This window comes from Xiphophorus couchianus, chromosome 9 (assembly GCF_001444195.1).
Source record: "Xiphophorus couchianus chromosome 9, X_couchianus-1.0, whole genome shotgun sequence".
Taxonomy (NCBI): domain Eukaryota; kingdom Metazoa; phylum Chordata; class Actinopteri; order Cyprinodontiformes; family Poeciliidae; genus Xiphophorus; species Xiphophorus couchianus.
Genome location: NC_040236.1, coordinates 9,467,691 through 9,491,590, shown reverse-complemented (window position 1 = coordinate 9,491,590; position 23,900 = coordinate 9,467,691). Strand labels below are relative to the sequence as shown.

Genomic DNA, 23,900 nt, shown 5'->3' with positions numbered 1-23,900 from the left:
GTTTTATTACATTTAAGCTCCTCCAGATTTTAGAGCTTTAACTGATATCCTAGATTTTTTTTTCTGCATGTAAAACATGTACAAAAATGCAAGACTGGGTTAAATGTTAGAGAATAAATAGTGGCTATTAAGTTGTAATATGTCAGACTGCTTAGCTTTTTCTGACTGAAGTACTTTAATAATCATTTTAACATTAAAATGGACTCAAATTTTATTCTTATGACTTCCCAGCTCTCCATGGCAACATGCCTGTTTTTTTTTAAAAGATCCATTTAACCCAGAGTTGCTTAATCAGTGTGATGGAGAGTCATCCTTTAAATTTTATTTATCATGATTAACAATGATCAGCACATTTTGTAGACAGTGGTGCCATCTAGTGGTGGCAGTGTGACCTTGAAATATACTTTTATTTATTACAAACATTATGGAATCAAATGAATGTAAACGTTTTAACATACATTTTTACAAACTCCTAATTCAAACATAACATGACCAGTTTTACATTAGAGCAGCCTCTTGTGTGTAATTCAGAAGTAATCTGAATTATGCAAAATGTCCTCATGTTGCAGGTTTTTATAGCATGTTTATAGCCATAAACAAGCTAGGTAAAGGTCAGAGACAAGAGGGTGGCCACTAGATGACGCTTCTGTCCTATAGAATGAAACCAGGTGACTCCAGAGTCAGATATGGCTCTTAAAACTAAGAGGAGCTTGACTGTGTTTTTCGTTTTTGTTAATCTACATAGCATGAACTGGATCAACATTGTGGCAGCATGTTGGAGCAGCTCTGATTTGTATGTTTTGTATGCTAAATATTTTTTTTTAGCTTCAAACTATTTTCATTACATTTTTAAATGGGTTGTAAATCTTCATTTTCCATATTTATTGAACGGGCTCACTCTGCTGGCCCATTTCCTTCTTTGAAAAAGTTTAATTACTTATACATTTTAACTTAATTTCCTCAGCTTTCAAAGCTTTTTTTGGTTTTTCTAGATACATTTTATATTGTAGCAGCGGTTACAAACTACTGTGAAATGTGTCTCTTTGAGCTGAGAAAGGTTGCTGACCCCTGACTTAGACAGGTAGTCAAAACAAGCAGCCATAAACATTCTCACTGGTATAGACAGTTACTGACTGCTATGCTGAACACAGTCAGTAAGATGAGACCAGAACCATCACAACAAAACCTGAACAGAAGCCTAGGTAGAGGACTGGAGTTGAATACGACTGTGTAAAAAATCTGTGCAGGGTCTCTGCTTTCTTCACTACTGCTATGCATTCACTTTATCCTATGAGAGCATTTTCACCTCTAAATTCACAGATGTATGACAAAATGTCAGCATGGAACAACAGTCAATGTTTTGCAGATGGTTTTATATTAGGCAATTTTCTCGTCCAAATACATTAATGTATCGTTTTTAGCCATAAATATGTTGTTTTTAGGCAAAAAACTATGTTTGCTACAGCTGTTGTGAAATATGCTGATTATTTCTACTACTCAGACTTATGTTTTCACTGAGTTTAACTTTATAAGATCATTGCTTTAAAACAAAAACAAACAAAAACGCTTTTCTAATCTTGTAATATATTACTTTTAATGTCTTACAAACAAAATTTACATTGGTGCAAAAAGCTCAGGAAAATGAAGAAGAATAAAATCATTACTTCACATAAAGTATTATAATCATTTTGATGCTATGAATAAAATCATAAAAATCTGTTGTGAAATTTTTCACCACTCTACATAGAATCTACCTGAAGAGACACTTAATTGTATGTAACTGAGTTTAAATAAAGTTAACCTCTGTTTGATTTGGTTTTATGGAAATTAGCAGATCTAATAGAAATAAAAACATTAAACTCTTGGTGTTTTTATCCCTTCAGATGTAACTTACGCAGCATATGTATTATTCCAGATCCAGATACCTGTGATGGTGATGAAGCTTGCAATGATGAAGACTATGTACAAGTAAAACAGCAGACGGTCGATTACTATTCCAATCATTTGCCATTCTTCTGCGGTTTTGGACCCCTGGAAGTGTTTGTCCACCTGGAGACGGATGGCTGTGAGATGAATGGTTAGTTTCTTCAGCTCCTCCAGAGCCGGCTCTAGGGGAGCCGCAGGAGAGGTGGGCGCCTTCACTGGATGTGGTTCCTTTAAGATGCCCTGGCTTCCTGAGATAGTGACGGAGTTTATGTTTGCTGTTGAATCTGAGGAAACAAGAGGATTTCTGATGGCTTTAAATCATTTTTGATACATGCAATTGAAAACAGCCAAAAGTCTGGCCATAAAATCTGTCTACAGGCAAAGAAAAGTTAATTTTTAACAACATTTTTCAGGAAGAAAAAAACTTGTCTTGTCATTCTGTTTTTTTTAATGTGTGTATTGTTTGGTTTAAAGCCTTTCTAAATTCATTTTTGATTTCTGTAATACATATTTATTGTGATGAAAGAAGGTAGCTTTTGGTTGCACTTTCTTTTATTTGCTTTCTGTACTGAAAACATCTAAATACATCTGAGACAAAAAATGTGCCAGTGTTGCACTTTTTATGCAACGCCAGCAAAAGTGTTGAAACTTTATCTGGTGGTTCATTTCAAAATAATTGTGAGTTTCATTTCTATGCAGAGGGTCTTTGTCCTTATTCTTTTCTGTAACCTTTGCCTGGTGTTTTATATACAGTATGGAGATATTTCTGTGTGCACAAAAGTTGTTAATAAAGGGAAAATAAATATATATATTTAAAACTTGAAATGCTCTTTGTTGGAGATATGAAACCTGCATTTAATCTACTACTTAGAATTTCTTCAAATCCTAAACTTCACAACAAATATGGCGTTTGCTGTGCTTCTTATTTATTTCACAAGATACTTTACCTTTGTAAGACGGGTTGAGGCAGACTGTAACTCTGTTGCTCTTCTTTGGAGACATGCAAACAACAACGGCGAGATAACGCAGCACCAGTACGCTCAGCCAGTGAGGCACAGCACTGTACTGGCTGGAGCTGAACTGGATGTTGGTGATGAAGACCGTCTCCAGGAGGCTGGCCACCATCAGAGCCAGGCTGATGGAGAAGAACACGTCTGTAGGAAACATCAGAGCGATTAAGACTGACACAAGTTATTAAATCTGACTTTATTTATCCTCAATGAGGAGATTGTTTGTTAAATATATTTTGCTGGAGGATGCATCACGCTTCTTTTTGTATGTTTGTATTCATTTATTTGTGAAACCTGATCAGGAAACTAAGTTTAGATAACAACCAGATAAACCTGCTGCTCATCTCCTTATAGACAGCAGGTTGACTTGATCTTAGAGGTGTGTCTGTCACACACAGAGAGCAAAGTCACTGACTCATTTCTGTTTAGATCAGAACTTCCTTATAAGATCTGGTATTTAAAGTCAATAAACACGATGCCTGTGCTAACGTTGCTATTGATGAGGTGTGCTGTTCAGTAGAAACATGGATGAAGTGTGAGGCTGAGCCAACACATTTAGACTGAAGGGGAAACTTTATCTGGTTAAAGAAACAATCATAATGCCATTGATTGAAGACTTGCTGTTTTGTGCCTCTGTTTGTGATTGTTAATTGCACCTCTTTAGTACTTTTTCTTACTGGAGTTTTCTTATACTGTTGTGTAGATTTTGAATATACTTCAGTCTCTATTTCTGTCAAATATCATTGACTGTATTTGCAGCTGTAACTGACATGCACCTTTTAGAGTAACAATTCAGCTGTATTGTATGCAAAATTGAAGATGTACCAAATCTAAGGTGTCTCTTACTGATCAGGGGTGTCCTGTCTCCTGTGACCGGCAGCAAGTCATTCATGATGAGCAGGAAGACGGTGTAGCCGAGGATGAGGGTCATCTTGAAAGAGGCTCTGTCCACACTCTGAGGAGGCAGCAGGAAGCTGATGAGATCCACGGTGACGAGAAAGCAACTGGGGACCAGCAGGTTCACCACATAAACGATTGGTCTGCGGCGCAGGATCAGCTGCAGATGATACACAGGAAGGACACTGCGATAGTATATGTGTACTGTGCTCATCTATACTATACGGCTCTGTACTTTACCACACTATGTTACATTTTACTAAACTTTATTCACAATGCTATATTATATATTGACCACACTGAACCACATAATGCTATGCAAAGCAGCACTATACTATATTATGCTATGGTGTGCTATTTCATGTTATACTATGCCACACTATGTTATAATATACTAAATTATACTATGCTCTACTCTGCTAATGTATTATTGTATTCAACACAGCGCTATTCTATGTTACGCTATACTACACTATACCACAGTAAGCTATGCCACACTACGCCATAATATGCTAAACTATGCTGTGTTATACTATACTATACCAGGCCATCACATAATGTGCAGAATAATATCTTATGCTGGACAATCTTATATTTTGCTTTGCTGTAATTCTGAATCTGTCAATTTCTTTCCTCAAAGAAGAATCATTTCCATAGAAAGCTAAAATTAAAGCAGAATCTGTTTTAGTAATACATTTGTCCCTGTTTTAAATAAGTGTTTTTTGTTCCAGGGAGGAGGATGCTGATTCTGAAACTACTGCAACTGCAGTTTGGATATGCATACATTTTTACAGAAAAAAGAAACGTATAATAGTAAAAACCAAGCCCACCTGAACCTGGACCACAGAATAGTTTCCTGCCTCTAGTTCCAGTTCGGATGGAACCACTTTTATGTCGGAGAGTTCCCACTCTCCGTTCGTCTCCAGCACACGTTTGGATTCACTCATAATCTCTTTTCCTGTCATGCCAGGAAGCATCCGTATTTCCGAAGCTTGACAAACATTCATTTTCAGAGCTCAGCAGTCAGTCAATAACCATTGAAAGTCAAACATAGACTTACAATATAAATGTATAACATTTCATAGGTAAAAACTTGCTTTAAGATCTAAATATAACAATGAAGCACTGCAGAGTTCAGATATTATTCTTTTGTAATGGAAATGTTGTATAGTTGTCTCACCAAAGTGTAAATGTGACCCAAACGTCAGCGAGCAAGATTGGATATCAAATGGAAAGTTGTAGATTTCCAGCTTGCAGGAGCTGACCACTCTAATGGGTTTATCATCATAAACATGACCTGTGTTGTTTAAGTAAACGTAGGGAGTTTGAGGAGATTTGTTCTCATCCATACTGAAATAAAAAAGAAAAGCAAGACAAAATAAATTCAGCTTTGTTCCTGGCTGTTCTAAAAACATTTTGATTATAACTCCCTTTGTAATACTAAGTTACTGTGAAATAAAGTTGTTAAAAATACTTCTTTAATATTTCTAATAGAAACCCCACCGAAGAATGAAAATAGATTAGACCTACAACTCTGAGATGTGAACATCTGGAACCCAAAGCTTTTCCCGAAGTACAGAGACTCTTTCAGTTCCACATTCCTGCTCATCCCAGCTGAGTCCTGCTATTTTCCACTCCTATGTCATTACAAACAAAACCCTGCTCAGTAGGTTAATCACATTAAAAAGTTCATCATCATTACAACTGAAAATTAGATCAAATTTCACGTTGTATATTTAACAAAAAACTTATTTATAGAGAAAATGTCGACATTCTACAGAAATGATCTTTGTTGTATTGAGCTTTGTATCAATTAGATCATTATTCTCTTACCAGAACTTGCCATAAAAAAGTTGTCAGTGTTTGGACTTTTTCATCCTAGAAATGAAACATTTTTTAAATTACTGCAAGATGATTATGAATATGACCACTGATCAGTACTTTTGAATACATACAGAAAGCTCAAAAATACATATGCATAGGTAAATATGTATCTTAAAGAACAATAGTTACTTCGAGGCCTGTGGGTGTGCTCTGTCTTTTCAAAACCCCATGCATGTACAGCCCGGTTCTGCTGGAGATTTTCTCTCTTAAAGGAAGTTGATCTTTTTTTCTATGTCACCATATAAGTTAGCAACTCGACGTAATTAACCATCCATTCTCACCACATGCTGGCCCGTTTACATTGTTGGCAAAATTTATTTTCGGTGTATGAATAGTTTAGACTCACCACTCCTAAAATCCCAACCACAGTGAGGCTGATTGTTACGTTGAGCGGCTCTGAGAAGCTTGCAACAGGTGGGATGAGGTTCTTACGGAATAGCTGGTCGTCAAGCTCCTTAAACATGGACTCGGGGGATGGACTGGTGCAGTTTAAAGCTGCTACACAACCTTTGAAAAAGAGACAGAAAATTAAAACATAATTTATAGCAGATAAAATAAAATTCTACTTCCTATGCTATTTGCATGTACCTATTGAGACAAGACTTAATGTAGAAATATAAAAACAAGACAGAATGTACACGTCAAAAGATTGTCTTACCATGAAACAGAGAGAAAAAGATGAGGATCAGTGCAAAAGGTTTGATATTTGAAATCTTCATAATTTTCACACCAGGTTCCTTACACTATGTTCTGTAGACTAGCTTATCGACCGGAGATGTCTCTGCTCTTGTCACATGATTTCATCCGTAATTATTACCTCCTCCAGCAGCTAATATTGACTTTTCAATTTGGGACACTGGTGCATGACTCAAGGCCTTTACTGCCTCGATAGTTGTAATAAGAGCTCTTATGGCTGTATTTGCATAAAGATAGTGTTTGGATTTACAACTGCTTCTTAAATTCTTTCTGGATACACTTCCATGATATGAATCAAGAACACACTAATTCAAACTGCAAACGTCTTCCATTAAAAATAATGGACAATTTTAAAAAAAACTACCAAGACACAATAATAAATATACAACTATGCAATCGTTCAGGTTAAAATTATAGTACACACATACAAAAAAAATAACATAATTGAAGCTCTGACTTTTCATTTTATATTATTGTCATATTTTATTTAAATGATGTTGATTAACAGCAAAAATCGATAATTGATTGATCTCTATATGGCATGCTGATATACATATAAATGTGTTTGCTAAAATATGGATGGTACATAAGAGTAAATAGAAAAAAACAGTAACAGTCAAGAACTTTCTGAAAAAATAAACTTTAAAACAAATGTGAAATTGACTTCAATCACAATTTTCTGTTAATCAAAATGTATATTTTTTTATAACTGCTGGACATATTATAACTTTAAAACACAAAATACATACAGCTTCAACAACAAACACAAACTCCATCACTATCTTAGGAAACCACAGTATCTTAAAATGCAAGTCTGGGCATATTTGTAATAAATAATCTGCATAAATACACCTTACATCGGGTTGTGATTATTTGACACATTTGATCCGTGTTCAGTTAGGTCTGACTGATCCAGATGCACCACATGGTGATAATGACCATGGCGTAGCAGCTGATCAGAAGCAGGTAGATGCGGAAGAGCAGGAAGTCGAGGACGTATCCTACGTGACACCACTGGTCCAGCAGCTCGCTCTCCTTCTGCACCGACAGAAGATGTGCATGGAGGTCCTTCAGGTACTGACAGATCAGCTGCAGCTCGGGCAGAGAAACTGTGTCTACAACAGAGGAGACGGAATCCAGAGTAGTGTTATTTTCACCCTCAAAATGAACAGTTTTGCACATTGCAAATGTAAAAAGATTAGGACACCCTTCTTACAAAATAAAAATATACATTTCCTGATAGTTCCAATTCAGTTTTTATTTATCTCTGAAAAATGTAATGATTTAATAAAAGGTAAAAAAAAAATCTGATGTACATTTTAATTCCCTGCTTACCTCCACTGTAGGTTCGGTGCCTGTCGGCTGCTTGGCTGACTGGCTGGATGACCCACGCGCCTGTGCTGCCGTTTGAACTCTCAGGTTTATCTTCCCGTGTTTTAAGAGTGGGAGAAACACCTTCGGGCCACTGGTAGCAGATCATGGTTGCGATATATTTGAGGACAACGACTCTAACCCAGTTTGGAACCTCCTGATACTTCATGGAGCTGTGATGGAGGACATTGGTGATGATGACTGTCTCCAGGAGACTGATGACCATGAGAGCCAGACACACAGAGAAATAGATACCTGATGAAGATGAACACGCAGCACGTTAAAAATATGGCCTTTCAAAAAGCAAAGAGCAAAACGGTGAACACAAGAGTGATTAACAGCACTTAAACCCTCCTCCTGGCTCTGATTGGTCACTTCTGACTGAGTGGTGCATTTCTGCAGGTTCTGGGAGAAACCTCAACTTTTTCACAAATTATCTTATATTATATTCTCATATTGTCAAATTTGACAAATATATAAAAACATTTTTTTTTACGAAAGGTAAGTTCTGCAACTTTGACTATGATACAAAATCTTATAGCAGTTTGGTAACAAACACTTTTTAACCAACACAGACCTTATTTTATAACAGTATGCCCTTAACACAAGGCCTGACCTATCAGGGGCGTTCCATTAGCTGTGCTGGGAAGCAGGTCGTTCATAATGAGCAGGAAAACGGTGTAACCCAGGATCAGGGTCATTTTGAAGGAGGCCCGATCCACACTGTGGGGGGGCAGGTAGAAGGACAGAATGTCAATGAGCATGAGGAAGGAGCTCGGGATCAGCAGGTTGACCACGTAGAGCACTGGGCGCCGCCTTATGACCACCTAATGGACAAGAGAAAGATAGTCAGCCTAAAGTGTGCTAATTTTAATTTATGCACATTTACACACCTGTGGTTTTGATTTATGCTGAATCCTAAAGGAAGTTCATGACCTTTTAGCTGTGACGTCACATTTCCTACACCCGGATACTCTGCCGCCACTTTGATTGTACGGAAGCGCAAATGACTTGAGTATTTTCAAAAGATAATCTATTGCTGGATATTGAACTGGTCCTCTCAATTAAGGAGCAAAAATCATAAGTAATGCTGCTCCTAGGCAACAATTTTTACTAGTATACTGTCAACATGCCAGATTTTCTAAGTCACTTGCTTTCAATCCAATCTTTCAGACAACAAACCACAGTTCCCTAGCAACAGGATTTATACATTTAAATCTTGTAAAATCAGTAAAAATTAATTTCTCAAACCCAAAAGGTGATGATGTCCCACTCGTCGACCCCAAACTTCAGGATGGACGTCTCCCCCAGTATGTTCACCAGCTCCCACTCTCCACTGGCTTCCAGGTATTGCTTTGAGTTGTCTGACATCTCTCTAAAGGTCAAAGCTGGACTGACTCTCACGTCACGTACTGCGAACAAGAATTACCAGGCAGTGTGAGAGAGTGCAGCAATAAGAAGAATGTTGATATTGGCTCCCCGTTGTTTATTTTAAAACACCAAGAAAGCTTTCCTACTTGTATGCATGTAGGAGCCAAATGTGAATGTGCAGTTCTGCACATCAAAAGGAAAGCTGAAGATCTCCAGGTTGCAGGCTGAGACGAGCCGCAGCATCCTGTCCCAGCGAATGCGTCCTGTGTGGTTCACGTAGACGTAAGGACACGCCTGGGAAACATCATCATCCACACTTGGAAGGCAGTGGAGGAGGAAACAGCAGAGGACAATGAAGTAGATTAGGAGATGTATTTTCACAGAAAACATAACGTCTGTTTACTGCATGGCCCTCGTATGTATGCCTGTGTTTTTTTATTTGTGTGATCTGGATATCTTTACGATGAACTGCACACCTCTTTAATATAAGGCACCAGATGAGAGGTGCAAACATTCAAGTTGTTTCTGTTGTGTTTTTGGAGAAACTCTCTGAGTTTGATCTGTGCAGCAGATCCAGGAGGGAACACCAGACATCCCACTCCTCAGGGACTTCCTCCAGCTTATTCTGGGGGATCCCCAGACGTTCCCAACCCAAGCAGGACATATAGTCTCTCCAAGCAAAATCAGGTTTAGTAGTTTGATATTTTGTTACCATTAGAGTTGTACTCTAATGGTAGATGGTTTTAATTCATCTCAGGCCTATTTGCAGCTCTAACTCAAGCCAGAGATGTAATTCCCTTTTCTCCATGCTTGTCTGCACTCCCTGGTTATCACTCTGCTGCACGTCTGATTAACCTTTTAGCTTTTTGACATTTTTAAATACAGGTTTTCTCAAGTAACAGTAGCAGGAATAGATCCACCTTATTTTGAAATGCAAAATTCACTGTCAGGAAGCAAACAAGGGAGCTACCCTGCGTGCATGAGAAATACAGCATATTCAACATCCGCTTCATTTGTAAATACCATAGAGAAAACACATCCCATGTGACGTGCTCCTTAAAATAATGTTAGCACAGTAATTTCCTAATATTTTCTGGTGGAAACTAAATTGTTAGGGTAGAATTTCAGTAATGAGAAAATAAAAACCTAGTTTGATTGATTTTGAGTATTAAATCTTCTGCCCCAGTTGGTGGTAACAGATGAGGCTGGTTTCTGCTGTTGAAATTGGGTCTTTCCTCTCCACTATCACCTCTTGCTTTTTCAGGATGAGTGATTGGTCCAAGGATAGGTAACTTTTACCAATTTACTTTGAATATACTGAAGTTGATAAAAAGTAAATTATCTGATCTCACTAAATGAAGTAGGACCTGAATGTAGCCAAAGGATTACCTGAATCAGCAAAATGTATGCAGCATGACTCCTTATCAACTGACACATATTAAGGGCAGCATGTTTTTTTTTTTATAAAAATGTCATGACATTCAGTTACTATCTAAATGAATGTTGAAGGTCCATGCATGCTGAAAAGTAAATCAAGAAAAAAAAAAACAGGTAACGTACAACTCATAAACAATGATGTCTGGAGACCACAGCTCTTTTACAGGGAGAGAAATCCTGGCGACACCGTCACACTCCTCAGGCTCCCAAACCAAATACTCGTTGCGCCAGAACTGCAGCCAGCAAACAGGAATAAATGTCAGTGAACTTCCTAATCAGTGTAAAATGAATTATCTATGCATCTATGAAACCCACCAGTCTGAGCCACAAAAATGTAGTGAGTAACTGAGCTTTTTCATTCTGAAAAGCAGAAAATAACAATGAATGATTGTGGTATATCCTATTAGATTATTGGTTAATTTCCTCTCAGTTTGCATGTATTTACTCACCACTCCAAGGACAGCGTACAGGGTGAAGGAGATGTTGGTGATGGTGGGGTTACTGAGATTTACAGCTGGCCTGAAGGGCTGCATGTCAAACACAGCCTGCATGGAATCATGAGTCGGACCACTTCGGCCTTCTTCACACACCAGTTTACCATAGCATGTTGTAACTGTGCAGAAATAAATAAAACTGTCTATAACCTGTCTATGATCTCACTTATAAAAAAAAAAACTTATAAAAAACTTATAAAAATTTTACGTTCTATTTTTAGAGTAAGAATGAAAGCAGTAAATCAAGGCTAAATTATAGAAAAACAATAAAGCTATAAACACACACTGTTCAACTTAAAACTAAAATAAAGAGGTTGATCAATATTATTCCCTAAGTGGAAATTCACAAAAATTTATTTTAAGAACTTTGATTTGAAATTTGAGCCCATTTATTGAACCAACAATACAGAAAAGATTCAACTCAAACAACATGAGATGTTTTAAAATCAATTTAATAGAAAATATATAATTTGTGACAAACAACAAAAAAAGGAGTAAATGAGGTTTTAATTACCTGCCAGTAAGAGCAACCCTGAAGTGAAGCTGAGTCTCTGCTGAAGCAGAATCATGCTACAAACACGGGTTTAATAGCATGCACTGAAAAACTCCTGCTAATATTGAGCGCGCACACACTGAGACTCCTGTTTTTGTTACTTACTTGAACATCGCCGTGGAAAGGAAATCCTGTGAGACTAAACCATACCCATATCTACTGGCCAAGTATTTAATCAAAGTTACATCTAATTACTCACCTAAAATTCATTTATAGGTTTTGTAAAAAAAATGTTGGATCTAAAATTCCTTATAGATTTTGATTTCATGCATTATACACATAATCTGTGCTTGCATTTTCTATTTTCCTTTTCATTAATTATGTCAAAAAGTAGATTTTATAATCAATACAGACACTGACAGAGTTTCAATGCATTTAATTCTTAGTAGTACATATTAATTGTAATAATAATAATAATAATAATAATAATAATAATAATAATAATAATAATAATAATAATAATAATTATGGACCAAAAACAAAACAAGGGCAGAAACAAGTTGTTATTTCACACCTGCAATGAGCATTCACCCATTTTATTTTTCAGCACCTCCACCTGCAGGGAATCACATCCTGTTCCAGTTCTGCATTGATTAATTATGGGCTCATCTGGGATTTATAGTGGGCTTAAAAAACTAATTATTCACAATTTTTTTGACACCGACTATCGTCATGATCAGCAAATATATAAACTTTAATTAGGTCTCAAGGATGTAGGTTCCCTCAAATAAACACAAAATGCTGTTTTTATATAAAGGGGTTTATTAAAACAACCCAAACCCACATGGCTCTTTGAGAAAAAAAATTTCCCCTTGTTAAAACATAACTGTGGTTTATCACACCTGACCGGTCACTGATTCAGGAGGTCACATTACCCCACCATGACAGCCAAAGGACTGCAGGCATCACTTGCCCCAGTTAAGGTCAGAGGTCATGCCTCTACCATTAGAAAGAAGTAAAAATATCCTGGTATCGTCTCATTTTTCCAGAAGGACTTTCTGTGAACTGACAGAAAGTCAGTTCTGTCAAAAACAAGAAACTGTACAAAGTTTCTTGTCTTTGTACAGAAATTGTACAAAGACAAAAGCTGAACTTTTTGGAAGGTGTGTGTGTGTGTCCCATTAACACCAAGTAACACCACATTTTATAAAAAGATCACACCAAGAGTAAAGTATGGTGGTGGTAGTGTGATGATGTGGGGATGTTTTGCTGCTTTTTCAAAATGCTGTAGCCTCAGGATTTCTTTGTGGGTTCTCAGATGTGCTGATCATTTTCTTTGACTGTCTCAGAGTGGGTTGAAGCTGATAAGAAACGTTTTATTTAATTTTATATTGACTTCTGTCAAATGTTTTGTATTTATTTTTAATTCATGTTTGCATGAGTCTTTTCTCTTGGGTATACTTTATTATCTATTGATTTATTTCATCTTGAGATTCAAACTGAATGTCACTAACTTTACAATTTGATAATTACATGCCATCCTTTATGGTTATGTTCAAGAGGATCAACAAATGTACAGGTAACATTATAATCTAAAAGTGATAAGTAAACTACAACTTGGATTAAATGTTTTTAATGTATATAATTCAATTTAGTTTCACACAATCTAATATGTTGCAGTGATAGAGCATGCCTTGAAAATATATCATGAGAAAAACATTTGATAACAAGGACATTCATATTTTTGAAGTTGCAAGAAACAGAAGATGGCAGTTGGGTTGTGTAAGTCAATGATTGATTGATTTGATTTTAACTTGAAGTAATTATATTCTAAAGTAAATAACATCTGTGATTTAATAGAACATATTAAATTCTAAATAAAACTGCAGTAAAACGAACCAGAAGTTATGCAGAGTAATATGAGGCGACCCAGATAATGATGATGGAAACGAAGCTGACTGACATGAAGAAGATGTAAAAGATGAACAGCAGGCGGTCGATGACAAGGCCGATCTGGATCCAGTCCTCTGAGCTGGGACTTCCCTTCAGCTGCTGGACAACATGGCGGTGGATGGCCTGGAGATCCCTGCTGAGGTTCTTCAGAACCTGGAGGGTCTCAGCCTCCTTTAGTGTTTCCTTTCTCTCTATCGTTTCATTCTCTTTGGACTCTGTGGAGATATCTGCCATTTCTGTCCCAGAGAAAGCAAATTATTATTATCAATTCAAAATGAGCAAAATAGATCATGATGGAGATAAAAACCATATTTTGGGTCTGTGGCCAACCTTGTGTGTCGGGATTCTTAAACACCAGGTCTTCTTGTGGCTCAGGCTTTGGTGGAAGCCCCACAAGTCGACCCAAGAAGCGAAGAACAAACACCTTCAGCCAAAGAGGAGGAGCAGTGTAGTGAGTCGAGCCCCGCAGAAGATTGGTGATGAAGATGGTCTCCATCAGACTGGTAACCATCATAGTCAGACAGAGAGACAGGAACACATCTGGAGCAGTGATGAGAAAAAGCTCTAGCACGTTGTAGTTGTTTTCCAAAAAGAACAAAATCAGAAATTAAACTTTTTGAGATACACATTCTGCCTTTAGCTTTGTCTATTAATATAAATACTTACACTTTATTTTGATTGCATGATTTTGCATGAAAAGTAAAACTGGAAATGGTGCCTTGTGCTTATATTATGTAGCTATTTATTAAGCTACTCTCACGCTGTTATGTTACACAGGCTTATGAAACATGAATACGCTAGCTAGTCTTTTTGAATGTGTATTTGAATCAGAAGTGTAAAATTCCCAGCATTCAGCTGCCTCAGGCTGTATTATGTTATTTTCACTACAACGTTTTTACTTTACATATTTTTGTGTGAGGTAAAAAAAAACTTACCTTACACAAGGTAAGGTTTTTGGGTTGATAGATTTCATGCTCTATATGTGCCTCAAATTTAATGAAAAATATTAGTTGAAATGATCTGACATCACGTTGGGCTGGCATCAGCTGGAGCCACTTCAAGCATTCAGCATGCAGAAGTGATTGAACCTTCATCAATGCAGTATGTCCATCTGCATTGTTTACCATTGTCTTCATAAACAAATTAGTTAAAGTTGTAGTATGCGTGATTTACATGGCAAAGTTGTGATGCTGATATAGAATAATTTTTTTTAACTGGCTTTGCTGGTTATCTAGCTATATGTTCTGGAATATGTAGTGATGAAAATGACAATGTAGGAGTGTTATCTACTAAAAGGAGCATGTTTTCCTGGACATGCAGTTTTAGGACTGTAAAGTTTTTACAACAGCCCAAAATAATATTTAGGATTTACACAAATCTAATTTATTTAACAGATTTTGCTTTAGAATAAGATAGTGAATCTTGAAGCTAATCACCTGACTCACATAAAAGGTTGACATGTTATATTCGTGATAATTACGTAGATAATAACATTTGGAGGTGGTTTTTGCAAACGTGCTTCCAAGTGTTGCTCTGCTACAGAAGCATTTTATGCCCAGCAAAACGACCAGACTGACATTGTCCTAAAAATGGTGTTCGTCTAGTTGTGCAAATACTGATTTGTTGACTGTGCTTGGCTCATGAAAGCATTCCCATTTTATAAGAAGAGGTTTTTCTCAATCTATGCAAACTTTTCTGTTTCTGTGGATTTTAAGAGCAATATCTCAGGTTTCATTTTATGTTCTGTAATGTCTGCAGCCCAGACTTACAACACTTTCCCCATGCAATGTTTGTGTCTATCAGATTGCCTTAATTTTGCATTAACAACTACAGTAGATACATTCTTCACATGCAGTAAAATAAACCAGCAGAGCTTCTAAGAACTGACTGATGAGAGGGATGGTGTTTCCAGTGATAGGGAGTAGGTCATTGGTGCTAAGCAGGAAGACTGTGTAGCCCAGGATGAGGGTCATCTTGAACAAGGACCGGTCAATGTTTTGGATGGGCAGGACGAAGCTGAAGAGATCCACAGTGATGAGGAAACAGCTGGGGATCAGGAGGTTCACCACATACATGGTAGAGTGGCGCCGAACAGAGACCTGCAGCAGAATAATGCATGTAAGCAGACAGTAAATCTGAGACAGATACAAAACTTTACTGTCAATAGAAACAGCACACAAAAAAAATCATAATCAGTAAAACTGTGGAAACAACTTTGTGGTGAAAAGTAACATTTTAATCTAATCAGTTCCTCCAGGATGTTGCAATTATTTTTGTGATTCTCTGCATGGAAAATCATTAGTTTTGTGGTGCTACTTTGGAAATATTTGCAAGGAATTTTGCAACATTTGGGCTTATGTGGGAAGGTAAATGTGACTTTTTGTTGTTATATCAATCACGGACTATAATTTGACCTCAAGTAAGGCTCAGGCAGCAGTGGAGTAGAAGTATGAAAGACTTCGACCTGCTGATGGGAGTTAAACCCAATATTTTTGAACATTTTAAAGAAAATTTGCAATAAATGCATAATCATGCAAAAAAAAAAGGGGTTCTGTTGATTTTGTGTAAATTTAATTTTTTTGCGTATTGTATTTACATTGCTGTAAATACAAGTATTTACAGTATTAATTTTACATAATGCTGTAAATGCAATTTTAATGCAAATACAAAATTGTCTATTTTTTTAGCATCTCCTTTTTTATTGATGGATTAAATGAAGAATTTATGTGTTTTCTGTAAGTTTACTGATGTTTTCCACTTAGTTCATAATTAGTTAACATCAAACATCAAATAACTGCATAATTTTCTTACATAGAAGTGAAGCTCATCATAAGAGGACCCCTCTAGGATTGGTACTGTCACCTTCTCTGATTTGATTCCAACTAGCTGCCATTCACCCATCGTTGCCATTTCGTCTATCGATGCCTGAAATATGTCCTGGTCTGTGTCTCTAAGTTCAAGTTGTATACTATCACCTGTAAGGACAATAAAATGTTGGACCAGATAAAGATGCTCAGCAAATGGAGAATATTTTATTAAAGGAAAGGTATTATGTATTCCTTGGAAAATATTTATCATTTTGTAGTACAATCAAATAACTATGTCACCTTCAGTTATTATAAAAATGCTGTACATATCAAACATGACTTTAAAAAATGCAACTTCATAATTTAAAGCCTTGAAATTGGGTCTCTGTCTCTTTAAAAACGTCTGCTCTTTCCAACACTCCTCTTTCAGGAAGTCATCCAACTCCGTTCCTCTATTAACCCTTTCAATAACTTTTTTACCAGCATTGCACTGAGAAGTAGCTCGTATAATGAACTTAGCTTAGCAGATGCCTTTAAATAATGATAATGATAATAAAACCCATCTATTCTCTGCTTTATAGTCAACATAGTTTGTACTTACTGAGGTGTACGTAGGAATTGAAAGTGAAAGTGCAAGTTTGAATATCAAATGGAAACAGGTAGATGTTGAGACTGCAGGAGCTCACAACTCTGACAGGCAAGCTATCATAAACAACACCACTGAAATGAAGGTAGGTGTACGGGACGCTTGGTGCTAAGTTCTTCTCCATGCTGCAGAAAGTCAGACACAAATAATGTTACATACAGCACATAACTTATTTTCACCTGGTTGAATTTCAATAACTAACAAGAACACTGTAATTAGAATGGAAAATATCAGCAACCTGATGTTTCTTGGGGCAATAATTGGCAATTCTTGAGGCTTTTTAAAACACTCATGCCTTTTACAATGTTCTTACATCAAAACTACAAAATTTATGCAACAAACACACACAAAGTAGGTAATAATAGTGAAATATATACAGTATATGTAAGGTAACTTAAAGTCATCTCCTGTGTAAACCTTGAGATCTTTATGCCCCGAGTTATTCATCTACATCCAAAGAAAAACTTACAACTCGTTGATGACGATATCTGGCACCCAGAGCAGGTTTCGTGCAACTGCAATCCATTCAACACCACATTCCACTGGGTCCCAAATAGTAAATTCGTTTTTCCACTCCTGCACACATAATTACATGTTTTAAATTTAAATACCAGAATTTACCTCAGCAACAACAGGCTTTGTACTTTACATCATTAGGCACAGTGATAGATTCAGTGTGATCAAAAGGTTTGGTTCTCTAAATATTACAAGTTAGAATCACTGATAGATTATTTATGAAAGGGATTTCAAGGAAAACACTTACTAAAGATTCCCAAATGAAAGTTGTCAGTACCTGGGACTTCTCATCCTGAAAAGAACAGTAAACTTTTCAGATTATTTTTTAAAGCAACAGTTGGTAACTTTTACAAAAACATTATATATATATATATATATATATATTTTTTTTACATATTTGTTAAAACTAACTGTATGTCTTGACGTTACAGCACAAGACAGGTAAATAAGCTCTGCTGCCTCCTCTCTGTGGTCCTACTGCTGTCTGTAGAAATACACCGCTCGGTCAGAAACAACCAATCATGCATACACAAATATGTAAAATAAAAATGTAAAAGTTACCTACTGTACCTTTAAGAAACATCTTAACAAAATCAAGTAAAAGTGACAAAATAGAGCCAATGATACAACAAAAACAGCAAAGGGAAAAAAATGAGAGAAAAAAAAAAAACTACAGAAAAAGTTGTACTTACCACTCCCAAAATGCCAAAGAGAGTGAAGGAAATTGTAACTTGGGTTGGGACCGACATATTTATTACAGGTCGAATGGCGTTCAGCTCAAACACTGGCTTTAGGGAGCTCAGCAGTGAAGTTGGAGTCGGCTGGGAGCAGTTCAGAACGGCGGAGTTGAACGGGGCTGCAAATGACAAAAAATTTAATATAATATTTTAATGTATCAATAACACACATTTTCTTCAATAGGGAAGCTATTTCCTCTCTGGAGTTTTATGTGATTTTTATGAAGAGTTTCAGGGCATAATAGAGTTTTTACAGTAACCCTAGATGTACAGATTCCAGACTTTGATTGTTTATAAAACAAAGATGAAGCCAAAAATACAAATTTGAGTATAAAGCTAAATACATCCTTGGTGTTTAAACACAAAATAAGAAGGTAAGTCAGGAGTTTCTGAGTAAATCATTTCACTAGTTGAGCAATAATTAGTGTGACCTTTTCTACAAAAGCAGAAGGTCAGCAGTTCACTTGTCTGGGACATACAAATGTTTAAAACGATGGAAAAACATCAGCAGTGATCAAGTGTGGGAATGAGCAGGGATGTGGTCAGGATGAGGGAAGCTCTGTTGCCAATTTAATGACTTTGTCCCTATATTTAGAGACTTTTCAGACTCCTGTAGTGGCTTTTTTTAAAACAAGCGACTAGCGTAAAATCTAGCTCTCCTTACCTGAGTTATTGGAGACTTTATATGGTAACAACATGTGAAAGAACCAATCACTCTCAGCTATCTGAGGGTCATACAGACTGATACCGCATCACATAATGCTGTATCAGGGGGCCACAAACTCCTCTGAAATAGTGCTAGACACTGATCTTCATTTTTAAAGTAACTACTGACAAAAGCAGTTTACAAGCCATTGCTTTATGAGATGTGCTTACTTTTTTCCACACAGTATTTGTGTTTTTGCTTATTATATTAGCATACAGTGTAGAATCTGTTTTTGGACATTCAAGGTTGAAATAATTCATAACCTGGGGAAGAGCAAGTCGGTCTTATTATACCCTGATAGAGTTCATATAGGGCGTACTTACATTTTTACTCAAAGTATAGTTTCCCTATTTATAAACAGAACTGCAAGAGCATAAACTCAACCAGGTCAAAAGAAATAAGTCCTGGACTTACCCAGAGTCAGCAGAGAGATGAGGATGAATAGTTGCTTAGAAGGCTTGACTTTCAGCGGGCAGCACTAAAAACATTAACACTGGGTCAGCAGTAGTTGTTAGACTGAGTGATGTGTAAGTGGTGAGGGCTGTCCTGTTAGATTTGTGCACGGGATTTGAAGGTGTTCTTTATAAAAAAGTTTTTTAAAAAGTAGTTATTTATTTTTCTGTGGAAAATGATTTGCACTTTGTTTTGAAAATCCCTTCAATTACCCAGTTTGTTTGTTTGTTTTTTTATTTTTATTTATTTTTAGGATTTTTAACCCAACATAACATCAGGAAAAAAAGAAATAATATTTGATCTGGATGAGCTATTAATTCAAAGCCATTTAAAACCTGGAGGCTAAAGATGTAAAACACAAAATGATCAGACTTGGTGGGATTGGAATTATTTTCAATATCATATTAAATTTTTAAAACGTTTACAATTTTCATTGATCACATGTTTAATAAACACCACATTTAGAAGCAAAATATTTTTTCACACTCATCTTTAAGCTTACTAAAATTCAGATTGAGTTGAAATTGAGTTTATTTTGCTTTGGAGAAACATCGTTATCTATAACCTTAAAATGCAGCTGCAGTGTCTCATTCAACATCACTAAATATGTTTGGTGAAACTTTGACTTCTATATATCTCACAGTAAAAGCCTTTCTAAATTAAAATAATGGAGTTGGAAATAAAATAAAGTGTTGGAAAGAAAATTCAATGAAAAGCTGTTAGACATTTTTCAAGTAAATTTTATTTTTCAGAAAACCTTTCCTCCATTTAAAATTCCACAATGTTACATTAGACGTTGCGTTGTAATTATCTATAATAAATATTAAATACGTGATAAATAAAATTGATAAATAAGATTTTAAAGCCCCATAAATCATTGTGTACATTAACTTTCTAAACAGTTGCAATTTTTTAAGTATATCCCACTGACATTGTTGCTAAAATAAATCACTGTACAATATTCTGGTAAAAATTCTGCAAGCACTTTCTGAATAAATGCAGGTCTCCAACATGCAGCGGTCTACTGCTTGTATGATTTAATCCAGACAATAATGATGGTGATGAAGCTGACTGATATGAAGGCGATGTAGAGGCCAAACAGCAGGCGGTCAATGATGAAACCCACCTGGATCCATTCCTCAGAGCTCTGCTTCCCGTTCTGCTGCTGCTCCACCTCACAGCGGATGGCCTGCAGGACGCGGCTCAGGCTCTTCAGCTCCGTCACGGCCTCCTCTTCCTCAGCTGATCCTCCTGTTCCTTCAGGACTTTTATCGGATTTCATTTCTGCAACCACTGACATCGTCCTCTTTTCTATTTTCAGGAAATAGTGATGACACTTGCCAATTACGGATTGCATTTATCTCATTTCTCACTTGATTTTTATTATTTCATGTTCCCCGCATACCTGAATTTTTTGGTTTCTCAGTTTTTCGCGGCATGCAAACGAGACAGCCGAGAAAATTGAGAACGAGAATCCGAATCCATCGAGGGACGGGAGAGAAGTCAGCCGAGTTGCTCAGCAGGTTGGTGATGAGGATGGTCTCCAGCAGACTGGCCACCATCAGAGCCAGGCAGAGAGAGAAGAAGACATCTGGCAGAAAGAGAGCAGAGGATGCAGGAAAGGAAACGTTGAAGTGGTTTGGTTTATTAGAATCATTGTTGAAATGATAGATTGTCTTAGGCTGCGTATATATATGTATATATACTGTATATATCTACAGAAATGTCAGTCAATGCTCCACAAATAGGCTTTTGCTATTGGTTGTGCTTTCTGTTGGTTAGCTTTTGTCATGTACAAAACAAATATCCCTCATCTTGTGATGATACTTTAAAATTGACCCATAAAAGGCTCCATTCATTATTACCTCCATAAACAGTGTTCTGCTGTGTGACATCAATGTACAGGGACGTAGAGCATAGCAATTAATAGTATGAACAACCTTTAAAAAGAGAATCGAATTCATCAAAACTTGCTGTGTGAAGATTGGCTATTTTATTCTTAAAATGAAGAAAATCCCTCAGAAAGAAAAGAATAAAACCCTACAGTCAGTGAAAAAGCAGTCTACACAACGACCAGATGTGCACAACTATCAATGACCCGAAGCTCAGCCTCACTTATCAGAGGTATGGTGTTTCCAGTGACTGGCAGCAGGTTGTTCATGATGAGCAGGAAGACGGTGTAGCCCAGGATGAGGGTCATCTTGAAGGAGGACCTGTCTGTGCTCTCAGCAGGCAGCAGGAAGCTGAAGAGGTCCACTGTGATGAGGAAGCAGCTGGGCAGCAGCAGATTCACCACGTACATGGTGGCACGGCGCCGCACTCGGATCTGTACGGAGAATAGGATTAAAACTGAAAGGCCACTTACTATCATATGTAATTCAATGATATATAATTATTTGAAAATATACTACTAACTTACATAAAATGTAAGCATGTCTGTATAAAGACCAGTCACATCATCATTCACTAGTTTCTTTGCGGTGATGTCCACCAGCTCCCATTCACCCATGGTGGTCATCACCTCTTTGGAGAACTCTGTGATTAGATCTGCGTCACGCCCGAGGAAAACTCTGATCTCAGTGGCTGGAGAAAGAAAAGGACGCACATTAAGTTTAATAAAAGCTCCACCCTTCTAACCATGGGCGTAGGTTTGGGTATGGACGGTCGTGACATGTCACGACCAATATTCAAGGGATATAAAATAGTCCCGACCAATTTTTGCCATATTAATTAAAAAAAAAAAAAAAACATGTATTTTTTAACAAAAACAAAATAAATAAACGAAAATCTACATTGATTAGTTTAATATTTCAATATACTACGCAGTGGTAGCATTCATTTTAAAATTCGCTGTTCTGAACTATGACGACCCGCCATTGGCTCAAAGAACGTGGATCTACGTTCTTTGATTAGCTGCAGGAACGGAAGCTTGGTCCATCCATCCATCCATCCATTTTCTGTTCACCCTTGTCCCTAATGGGGTCGGGAGGGTTGCTGGTGCCTATCTCCAGCTACGTTCCAGGCGGGAGGCGAGGTACACCCTGGACAGGTCGCCAGTCTGTCGCAGGGCAACACAGAGACATACAGGACAAACAACCATTCACACACAACACACACCCCTAGGGAGAATTTAGATAGACCAATTAACCTAACAGTCATGTTTTTGGACTGTGGGAGGAAGCCGGAGTACCCGGAGAGAACCCACGCATGCACAGGGAGAACATGCAAACTCCATGCAGAAAGACCCCGGCCGGGAATCGAACCCGGGACCTTCTTGTTGCAAGGCAACAGTGCTACCAACTGCGCCACCGTGCAGCCCCGGAAGCTTGGTCCATGGTGCTGAAAGTGAACGCGTCTCCTTCTGAGTTTGACATTTATTATGAGTCTCCGAGACCATGTCGCCACCAAAAAAGAAAAGGACGACAGACATTAGAAGTTATTTCGCTACCTCGGCTGTAAGTACAGTGAGTGGACCCATAATTTAGATATCTATCACGCAAAGCATTTGTTGTAAAGTCCGGTGTTTAGTAAGGTCAGCACTGAATGTGAGGTAGAATAGGTCTGTTAATTTTGTTTTTCACATAGGATGCTCAGACAGCAGAGCAAGCAATTTTATGAATCTTTTTTCCTCTTAAATGCATAATATCTCAACAATTGGATCTTTTTCCTGAAGTCATTTTTTGTTCTTATCTGCAATTGTGTTTGTTGTATAATCAGTAGATCCAGAGGATATTTCTTTTGATCTTACTTGTAATGTTTGCTGAATTTTGAAAAGGAAAAAGTAAAGTGTTCTTGAACTGATCTGCTGAGTATGACTGTATCTGGTTGCATACACAAGATGTATGATCTGGTTATGGTTGGGAGGAGGGGGCTATAAGCCAATGTAGTGACCCCCCCCCCCCCCCCTTCCCCGCACTGGTCAAAAATGGCCGGGGTTGGGGGGGGGGGGGTGTCAGTAAGTTGTAAGGTCCCACCAAAACTTAGACCAAACCTACGCCCTTGCTTCTAACATATGGTCATCTACTGTATTTCATAGTTCAAAAAATATTTAAGAATAACAGGGGAAAAAAGGCAAACATTGATTTCCCTGATATTGACAGAATTTCTTTCTCTACAGTTACAGTAAACATCTAATCATTTTGCAGTTTTGGAATACCTACGAAAATTATGGAACATTAAAAAATGTAATTTGTTGTTTCCAGTGACTGGCAACACCAGTCAAAACTTTTCTATTAGTTTTGAAATGAGATAAGTAACTGTTGCATGCACTTTTTTGACAAATGATCACTTTGAGTTATGTCCTTCACAATGTGCTATTTAATGATAATTAATGCAGAAAAGATGGAACGTTGTATTGTACAAGGTGACGGTTCTATTAAAAACTTCACTGTGCCATTTTACTGATTAGACACAAGATTGCAAAACATACTTCGAAAAGTTTTACCCAAGCTTTTGAAAGTAAGTATGAGGGTTGACAGTTTTGATTAAAGATATTTAATATAT

The 23,900-nt window shown here is 37.1% G+C and overlaps 1 protein-coding gene across 1 annotated transcript; it reads right to left on the bottom strand.

Moving 5' to 3' along the window:
- Positions 1-388: 388 nt before the first annotated feature.
- On the bottom strand, positions 389-6,502 carry LOC114150353 (5-hydroxytryptamine receptor 3A-like). The gene is made up of 9 exons (XM_028026707.1): positions 6,376-6,502; positions 6,064-6,224; positions 5,667-5,711; positions 5,364-5,470; positions 5,014-5,183; positions 4,664-4,824; positions 3,783-3,993; positions 2,874-3,080; positions 389-2,210 (listed from the first exon to the last, which is right to left on the bottom strand). The coding sequence occupies exons 1-9, from the start codon at positions 6,434-6,436 to the stop codon at positions 1,891-1,893; spliced, it is 1,443 nt and encodes a 480-aa protein (XP_027882508.1). The 5' UTR covers positions 6,437-6,502; the 3' UTR covers positions 389-1,890.
- Between the last annotated feature and the right edge of the window lie 17,398 nt (positions 6,503-23,900).